Below are 9699 nucleotides of genomic sequence, written 5' to 3'. Positions count from 1 at the left end.
TCTTTGTGTTTAAGAGAAGAGAATTGACCAAAATTAGAGAAGGTCCAGTATAGAGAAACTTATTTGGAACCGAAGTTTTGTATCACACCTAAACTAAGAATAAGTATGAAAGTTTATGAACAATGTTTAACAAAGATATTTTAGCCTCGGAGATTTTAGATACTTATTTTATTTGATATCTACTTACTGAGTTTTTGCTCATTAGTTTTACCTTGTGATGCAGATGATGTTGTCATTACCGAAGCGTAAAACATGATTTCTAAGGTTGGCTGAGTACTCCAAGTCCTATGTCTGGCATCTTGCTTATATGTACTTCCAAACAATAGATGGGCCCAAAATGCTTTTTTTTTTTCGTTACTATGTCGGTTTTGAATAACTATTTAATGTTTAAAATTTGTGGTTGTAATCATTTTATACACTGACTCATTTTGTTCAAAAACCTTTATAAAAATCTTGTGATGAAATCAACCATAAGTTTTCGCATCTTAAAAATGACATTGTTTTAAGTATAAAAAGTATGTTTTAAGTAGCACAAGCTCGCTAAATTCGACCTTAGATCCGTTTAGCGTTGGGGGCGTTACAGATTTGCTGTTAAAATTTTTTTTATTTGATGGTTTTCTTTGAAAGTTGTCGAGATTTTGTTTTGATGATTGATATTTCTGGATTTGTTTTTGTATTGGCATTATTTTAGGAGTATTCTATGATTGATCTGATTAAATATTAAAAGTCAACTGATACTATCTTTTTGAAAAGTTTTGCATGTTTGGAAACTGTTTAAATCAATCAATTTGATTTGATTCTTCCAAAGTCAATTTTTAGCGACTTTTGGTAAGTTGAAATTGATGGGTTAATTGATTTTTTTTTTTTTTTAAAATCGATGGGATAATCAATTTAAAGAAGTGATTGTGCTGGGTTGTTTGAATCTTCTATACTTATGTGGAATACGTCAAGGTTCATTTGTTTTTATATAGGAAGATTTTATGAATTAGCAATGTTGACCTTTGGATCAGCTTGACAACTTTGTTGCAATAGTTGTTACAACAAAATCTACAACAAATTGTGTGCAACGTTTGACTTTGAAGAAACTTGACAGCTGTTTAATTTAACTATTTAATTAAAGTCTCACATTAGTCTCAACATGTCTTTAGAGCCTCAATTTTATAGAGTTAAAGATTATTGTGAGCACTTGTAATTTTTATTTCTTCGGGAGAACGAATTTTGGTTTTTGGGGAGAAAAATTTTGTTGAAGAGATTTCAATTTTGTAAGTCGGCTGGTTCTCGCTGAGCAAGTCCGTTAAGAAATTTCAGTTCATAGGTGTTGCGTGATTTATGTGTTCGCAAGTGCACGAGTCGCGTCAAGTAATAAAGTGTGAGTAGAGTATCGTTCCCACGGAGAAAGTTATCAATATATTTTTCTTAATAAGATCCAAGAGATGCAATGTAAACAAATTTAATGGTTTGATTCAATTATAAAGACTACAAGAATTGCAATAAACACGAGTAAATAAATGCACACTAAGTTATCAAAGGAGAAAATCAATATATGTGAAAACTGGGACTCAATTTCCCCTTCCCTGCAATCTGGCTATTTATGCTACGACTTTTGCTACAGCAATGCTGTCAGTTAACCTAAAACACGAATTTAACACAAGAATCTTCTGATCTGGTTGTGATTTCTCCTCTTTACTCATATTTCAACATATTCCTATGAGAAATCTAAACATAGAGGTTAAGTTAAGCGTGAGTTTTAATTGGGCTATGTGAGGCAAGTGTATATTCCTATACTACTCGCAAATCAACTAGATTTCTCTGTGAAACTTAGCTAAACAACACATTGTTCAACATTGGTCTAAATCCAATCAACTTTCCAGCAAATTGAACTCACAATATTCTATTTAAGATGGCTAGTCAGTAAACAGAAATGAACAATAACGTTTATATTAAACAAACTAGAACAACATCAAAATAGACAAAGTGAGCATAAACAATCGTTGATTACAATTTCGGGTACTTTATCATCCCAGTCAAATAAATTTAGCTCATACTGGCTCTGTTAATTTCAACAAAATGAACAACCATGAGTTGAATACAGAGAAAGAGGAAAGATAAACCAAAATGAGGAGGACAATAGTAGAGGCTAGATGAAGCTTGGTGGATTCCTCCCGTGGCTTCAATCCCTGAGATTTCCAGCACAATTGCTCTCCTCCGTACTGGCTTTTTCTTTCTTTCTTTCTCTCTGGTTTTTTTTCTTTTTACACTCTACTGCCCCCTTCTTTTCTTTACTCCCGTATCCCCCTATTTTCTCCTCTTGCTTCCTTGCCAAAAATTCCTTTCTTTGGCGGCTGCCCCCTCTCTTTGAGTCTTCAGATGCATCCCTCTCTAGGGCAACCCAAGACGCTGAGGTGGAATGTTGGGTCCAGCTGACTAGGCACCAATTTTGTCTTATGTGTTCTGTGTCCTAATTCCCATGCATGCTGTCACATTTTTGCTGCAGCAATTGCTGCAACATTTATTATCACAAAACCTGCAAGCTTAGAAACGACATTCTTTTGGATACAAGTCAACAATTTTCTTCCAAATTACCACAGAAACGGCACGCAATTGACTCTCAGTAGAGTGCACCAAATGAGCCAAAAGCTGAGCAAATAAAACAGAAAATTAACAACTAAACCTTTGGGTGAGCCAACTTTAAGCCTAGAAATGCCTAGAATAACTCTATTTTCTAGAGTTATCAATAGGCGTCTTATCTTGAGAGAGAGAGAGTCCTAGATAGTTAAAGTCCAATTGAGTTGTAATTTTGAGCTCTTAATAGATTGTTTATCATCTGAGTGTGATCCCGTAAATATAGGTAATTATCAAATTGTGATAACAATCTTTTGTGTCTTTTTATTGTTATAGGTTTCTTATTTATTTGTTGAAATAAATTTAATGACGAACTTAATATAAAGACTCAAACTAGTACTATCAAAAGTCTTTAAAGAGAAGGTTTAGAGAACATTTGGTTGATAGATTCAGAATCATGAATAAGAACCATTCTTGATTTACGTGTGTTTTTTATGAGAAAAAATACTGTAATGAACCACAAACCATGACACGAATTCTTGAACCAAACACACTCTTAGTCATGCTAGCTCACTTATCCTAACACCAATATCGATCACCCTCCCCATCACGACTTTTGCTTAGAAAGGAAAAAAAAGAGTTAAAATGTATGTAATTAATCAAGGTTTTGAAGCACTTAAGAAGAACTAACAAAAGATGGTATTTGCTTGAGAGATATATCGTTTTGAATTCTAGGAGACGTTTAATAAGGGAATTTATACCATAATTTGAATCATGATTCATGATTTATTACAATATTTTTTACATAAAAAATATACGTAAATTAAAAATAATTCTAATATTATGATTCTAATCTATGAACGAAACGTCTTCCTAATCTTTAGTAGACAGCAGCGTCTAAAGAACATAAACGACAAGTAGTTGTCCTTTAAAGTTTAAAGTCGTATGTCGTTAAATACATTGCGTTTGCATAGGCGGAAGCAATAAAACGACATCTCGGTTTTTATATCTTAGATATTTCTTAATAAAATTTTAAAAGAAAAAACTGATAATATTGAGCAGAAAATTATACCTACAAGAAGAGGGGACGGTGAGGCTCTAATCCTCTATTCAGAATTCACTGGAACCCCTTTCAGTCTTCTGCAGCTGCCTCACCAGCGCCGAAGCCTCCGACCAATAAGCCTAGCAGAAATCCAGTGAAGGTACCGCCATTTTCTCTCGTTTTGTTAATCCTCTTTTTCTTTCTTTTTTTTTTTTCTTGAAATTTCTAGACATTTGAAATGGTTTCGGTAATTAGCCTCTGGAAACTTCTTTGCTTTGCTTTTGGTATCTGTCTGAAGCTCCGATGAAACTCAGAAGCTTTTTATCATCTGGGAACAAAAAATTATGCCTTAATGCTAGTGTATGAGTGGATTAGTGGGAATATCCGATTTTTTTTTTGGGTTTTATTATTTATTCTCATTAACTTACTTGACTGAATGATTGAATCTTGATGTGGGTTGGCGATGAAAATGAAGAGTAAAATATAGGGCCGACAATATGGGTTACGACACGACGACACGACTCGAAAATGATACGAATTTTACGTGTTAGGGTTGAGAAAAAAGAGATTCGGGTCAGAATTAGGTCGACCTAAAATTGACATGAAAAATACGGATCAATTTCGAGTTGGACCCGCCTAATCCGAACACAACACGAAACTCGTAAAAAGCTAAAAAATAAATATATTTTTCATTTTATATTTTAAATTTTATTATGAACTTGTGATATCATGATAGTTATACTCAAAATCTTATATTATTATTTGTTTAATTTCAATGGATGTTATTGTAATTTAGTGTGTTATGAATTTTAAGTTATTTTTAATATATAAAAAACTAAATAAAAGTATACAATTTTCGTGTCAATTTCGGGTTCACGTGTCAATTTCGTGTCACGGGTCATTTTCGGGTCGTGTCGTGTCAACTCGTAAAGTGATCGTGTCGTGTTCGTGTTACGGTTTTTAAACACGACACGTGACATGAATTGTCACGTTTACTAAAATATGTATGTGTGTGTACACACACGGGCTTAATCTGCGTGGTTTGTATGTCGCTTAGGTAAAAAGAAAAAAAATGGTCCTATGCGTAGTTTTGGACATCTGTTCATTAGTTGGTTTCATGTGTTAAAAATACAACCTTACAAACTCTTACAAATAAAATAAGAAAATAGGACTGATAAAAATAAAAATAAAATTATAGTATTTTAGGTAGTAATATCTCAGCCCTTGGTTTCAATGCATTTTGAAAAAAAAAAAAAAAAAACCCTAGATCATCAGGGGTCCCTTCCCAGCCCCCATCCCCCATCCCCAGCCGTCCACCCTTCCCCTGTGCGATTCACTGAGCACTTTTGCGAGTGGATTGAAGCCATCCACAAGCAAAGCACCTCCACGGTTGGTTTTCTGTTTGTAATTTTTGTAATTTATGTTTGAAGTTGGGATTTTGTGGTGAAAAAGCCAAGTCTTTGAGGAGATGTGAACGATTCTGTTATAGTCGTTCATTTCCCTTTGCTTCTATGATGGGATTTCATTGTTTTCACAAATGTCAAATTTGGTTGCTTTGGAATGGAAATCTTAGCTCATTGGATAATAATGGCTATGGTCGAGTTTCTCTATTTGGGTTGTTCTTATTTTATTTTATTTTTTATTTTTTATTTTTTATTTGTGCAAAATGGGTTGCCTTGTGAAGAATGTAGGAGTGGGAACAATGTAGATAATAAACAGACCTATTTAGGGGAAAATAGAAAACAGTAGAATGACAAGGAGGGGATTTTCGTTAAGTTGCGTCCGAGCTTGCGGTTGTTGACTATAAGAATGAAAAAGGCTGCAATTGTGTTCTTCTTGGTTTGAAGTTGAAGTTGGGTTTATAGATTATTGAAGCTTTGTGTTTGAAATTTTAATTTGAAGTTTAATTTAGGAAATAGAAATTAGTTTATGGAACTCATTTTATTTAATTGTTTGATTGTTCAACGAATTATATTGTTTTGAAAAAAAAAAAAAATTCAAGCAAAAAGGTATATGCCCTATAGTGTTCAAGGTGTTTCAATTGCTTCAAGTGATTAATGATGATTACAGATAAACGCCATACATTTCTGATGAACAGGTTCTTCTTTGATTGTTGATTTTATCCTGTTTTTCGCTTTAGTGAAGAATGGTGGGACTCTGATGTTTTATCACAAAACTGATCTTTCCTAGTTCTGAATTCTGTTTTCTTGTTATATTTCTATTGTTGTGGTTTAGTTCACTATAATGCAAAACCTATGTTTGTGGAATTGTAATTTGTTGGGCTCATTTTGGTGTGTGTAGGTTTTAAGACACAGACATGAATGCCTTCAAGGCTTTCAAAGCCTCTGTCCCCATTGCATGGAGTCCCAACCTATACATCACCTTGGTGAGAGGTATTCCAGGGACCAGAAGGCTTCACAGGCGTACTTTAGAGGCATTACGTCTTCGCAAGTGCAACCGAACTGTCATGCGATGGAACACCCCTACGGTTAGGGGAATGCTCCAACAGGTTTCCCATTAACTTTCATTCATTGCTTGAATTTTCCTCATTTCTATGCAGCTGCTAGTATTTAGCACTCTGTATCTTTTCCTTCAGGTCAAGAGATTAGTTGTTATTGAGACCGAAGAGATGTACAAGGCCCGGAAACAAAAGGAGGCGAACCACCGAGCTTTGTGTCCCCCATTGTTCATTAGTCACCTACCTCCTCCTGCAAGTACCTCTTCCTAAGGGCCCGTGTAATACATCGGAAGGTCAGGTCTAAGAGTAATAGATGCCGGTTTGTAGTATGGGGCAAAAAAATACTTATGATGGTGTAATTTCTGTGAGCTGCCAATCCTATTCAGTTGTGGGTTTGATGTCATTTTTATTCTGGGTAAGAAATTCTATGATGTCTCTCAACTAGGTGTACTCAAGGGTAATAAAATTTTGTTTCCCAGAAGTAAACTGCAACCAAGAACCCCATCTATTTGCATATGCAATTTGGTAAAAGCTTTGTTTTTGTGAATGACTTGAGGCTAATTTCAGATGTTCAGCTTGAATATATCTTTCTTTCATATATTACTCTTTGGATAGCCAATCCCATTATCACATTGTTATCTAAAACACTAAAATCTCTAATAGGGCATACAAACAAGAAGAATGAATAAGTGCAAAATGACTAGGGAGCACATGGGTTCCCTTTTTCGTTGCCTGTCTCTTGGGCTACGAAAAACATCATGTCTCAAGTATAACAAGGCCAATATATAAATAGAACACTAAGATTTCTTTGAAAGTGGATATTTTTAATTTTTAGGGCCCCTCCATGGCTATTTTCTCTCCCAACTTCTCTGCTGTAACATCATTTGAGCTCTTAAGCTCCTTTTCTTCGCTGTCATCTGGGCCAAGGTAGTGCTGTTCTTTGTACTGATGTCTTGATGCAAAGATAAGAAAAACACCAAAATTCAACAATACTAGCACAGCTAGTAGCCAATAGAAGTTTTCTAACCTCCCTCTGTTCAAGTTACTCCTGAGCCAGCTTTTGTTGGTCACTTTATCCACAAGGGAAACCAATAAACTGCTGACAAAGAACCCCATTGAGAGGGTGCTTAGGAAAAGCCCTGTGCTCATGGACTTCATCCTTTCTGGTGCCTCTCTGATGAAAAACTCCAATTGCCCAACATACGCAAAAGCTTCCCCGGCACCCACCAGAAAGAACTGAGGGACTAGCCAGAAAGCGCTTAGAATCGCATCATGGTGAATAGAAAATTCCCTTCTTTGTTTTTCGACAATTGCAGCGGCCACCATAGCTACCATTGACAAGACAAGTCCGATGCCAATCCTCTGAAGGCTTGTGAGTCCTTGGGGGTTGTGGGTGAGTTTCCGAGCAAGCGGGACAAAGATCTTTTCATTCATCGACGTGAAGAGGAGAATGGATATGAAGACAAAAGTGGAGAAAGAGCCCGAAGGGACAACGAACGAGCCAATGTTTCGTTTCATGAAGGTGGCTTGCTCGATTGCGAAGGTACTAATTTGAGAGTAGACAGTCCAGAAGAGGATACAAGTGGACCAGATGGGAATGAGCTTGAGAACCATTTTCACCTCTTCAATTTGGGTGACTGTGGATACTATCCAAGGGTTGTTTTTGTTCTCACCACTACCAGCGTAGTCGTCCAAAATCGCAGCTTTATCCAGACACCTAAGCATTCACATGCGATGGAAAGGAACCTTATTAATGTCGATGACAGATAATTCTAAATAGCATGGAAGTTACTTGTTTATGTCCGCTTATAGAAATTGATCAAAATAGGGCTTAAAGATAAAAGTCTTAAAGTTAATGATTGCCTGTTGCTCGTACAATCTTATAGTTGATAATTACCAAGATTGATATATTTATTTCATTCCTCTTCCTTTCTTATTCTTACCAAGACTCATTAACTAGTTTTTACTTAATGAAAATCAGTCAAACAATCATCTCCATACTCGCATATATCAGTTAACATTGCCTGAAAATTCTATCTCATCCCTATCATAGATAGCTTCATTGAAGGTTATATAACTTACTTGAACTTCTCTGTGTGTGGGACCCTTGCTTCATGGTACTTATTCAAAAGGCTTGGATGAGAAGGATAAGGTTGGTTTCTCTTCTTCCAAGCCAGGAATATCACCCTCCATATTACTGTTAAAGGACTTCCACGGGGCTTCTTGAATCGATAAAATGGCGTCCCGCTGAGCAACACAAGAACTGCAAGAACCATTGTCCCTGCTGATATTCCATAACCCCAACCTCTTCCCACATTATCTTGCACATAAACCAGTACAATCACAGCAAAAAGAGACCCAATGCTAATACAAAAATAGAACCTATTGAAGAAGAAGATCATGGCCTTCTCCTCCTTGGGGTCTGAAACATCGAATTGATCAGACCCGAAACCCGAGACATTCGATTTTATTCCACCTCCACCGAGTGCTATTGTATACAAAGCTGCATAGAGCAACGCAAGTTGATTTCCATTGGCCTCAATGCACTGATGGTGTAGATTTCTGTAGTTGTCACATGGAGGCGGTCGCATACCAGAAATTGTTGTGGCCAGTGTTAAGATAATAACCCCCTGTAGTAACATAAAATAGCATGAGCCCTAACACTTTAGAGTGAGAATTTTGTGTACTTTGGGGGGGTCAAAAAGACTTACAATTGCAGTTATGGTTGCAGAGAGTACAACGGTGAGATACCGGCCAAGTTTAGCATCTGCTAAGAAGCCGCCAAGAAGGCCGAGGAGATTGAGAGTTCCCATGAAGTTGGTGACAATTGTTGCAGATTTTGCTGATGAAATATGCAAATTTCCAACCAAGTAGGTCACCAGATTCATTGATATGCCCATGACACATATCCTCTCAGAGAGTTCTACTCCTGCAAACATATTATGACACATGCTAATTCATGAGCATGGAATCAATGATTTCGAAAATGTTAAAAACAACATTTGTTCAAGTTGATTTAAAGCACCTAAGGCAAGCCCTGCGCCAAGCCATCCACCGGTCTTGGACTTATCCGCGGGGTTCCCGCGAAAATCGTACACAGCTCCATCACTTCCTCCTCCAACTTTCTCACCGTGTGATGAGACCAAAACCTGTCAACAAGCAAGAGAAAAGTTGAAGGAAGTAGAAAGAGAGAGAAATCCTATAACAAGTTTATCGAACTCATCAAAGAATTTGAGTAATTTGAGCAAGTTTATCTACCATCTTTGTTTCAGCAGCAGAGAAGAGGACAGACTAAGACTACTTTTAGCTGCTGATTAGCTATATTGGCTCGTAAAGATTGATAGTATTATGGAAATGCATATAAGATTTGAACTTGGAAAGAAGAGTTCTTATAAGATATGAAAGCTATCAGCTGGCCCTAGCCTCCACAACTTCTAGTGGTGAAGAATGGTTTAGAGGAACTGCATTAAAAAAGAGGAAAAATAAAAGCCGTGGAAGTTTTGGCAACACCTTCGAGGACGTTTAGTTGATAGATTCAGAATCATAATTCAGAATCTATTCTTGATTTACGTGTATTTTTTGTGAGAGAAAACACTGCGTTTGGTTCAAGAATTCGTATCATGGTTCAAATCATAGT

At 36.4% G+C, this 9699-nt stretch overlaps 2 protein-coding genes across 3 annotated transcripts; one reads left to right on the top strand and one right to left on the bottom strand.

The window, feature by feature from the left end:
- The first annotated feature begins 3611 nt into the window (after positions 1–3611).
- Positions 3612–6665, top strand: LOC21388324 (50S ribosomal protein L30). 2 transcript variants are annotated; one of them, XM_010112334.2, is made up of 3 exons: positions 3612–3764; positions 5906–6113; positions 6201–6665. In XM_010112334.2, the coding sequence occupies exons 2-3, from the start codon at positions 5922–5924 to the stop codon at positions 6330–6332; spliced, it is 324 nt and encodes a 107-aa protein (XP_010110636.1). In that variant the 5' UTR covers positions 3612–3764; positions 5906–5921; the 3' UTR covers positions 6333–6665. The 2 variants fall into 2 exon arrangements, with proteins under 2 accessions (XP_010110636.1, XP_024030717.1); XM_024174949.1 differs by lacking the exon at positions 3612–3764 and adding an exon at positions 4895–4993.
- LOC21388323 (protein NRT1/ PTR FAMILY 6.4) lies at positions 6633–9494 on the bottom strand. Its single transcript, XM_024174948.1, has 5 exons — positions 9321–9494; positions 9088–9211; positions 8774–8991; positions 8145–8692; positions 6633–7779 (listed from the first exon to the last, which is right to left on the bottom strand). The coding sequence occupies exons 1-5, from the start codon at positions 9321–9323 to the stop codon at positions 6894–6896; spliced, it is 1779 nt and encodes a 592-aa protein (XP_024030716.1). The 5' UTR covers positions 9324–9494; the 3' UTR covers positions 6633–6893.
- Between the last annotated feature and the right edge of the window lie 205 nt (positions 9495–9699).

The sequence above is a fragment of the Morus notabilis genome, unplaced genomic scaffold (genome assembly GCF_000414095.1).
Source record: "Morus notabilis unplaced genomic scaffold, ASM41409v2 Scaffold528, whole genome shotgun sequence".
Lineage (NCBI taxonomy): Eukaryota > Viridiplantae > Streptophyta > Magnoliopsida > Rosales > Moraceae > Morus > Morus notabilis.
Note: the sequence above shows the minus strand (reverse complement) of the source record. Positions and strands in the feature narration are given on the sequence as shown.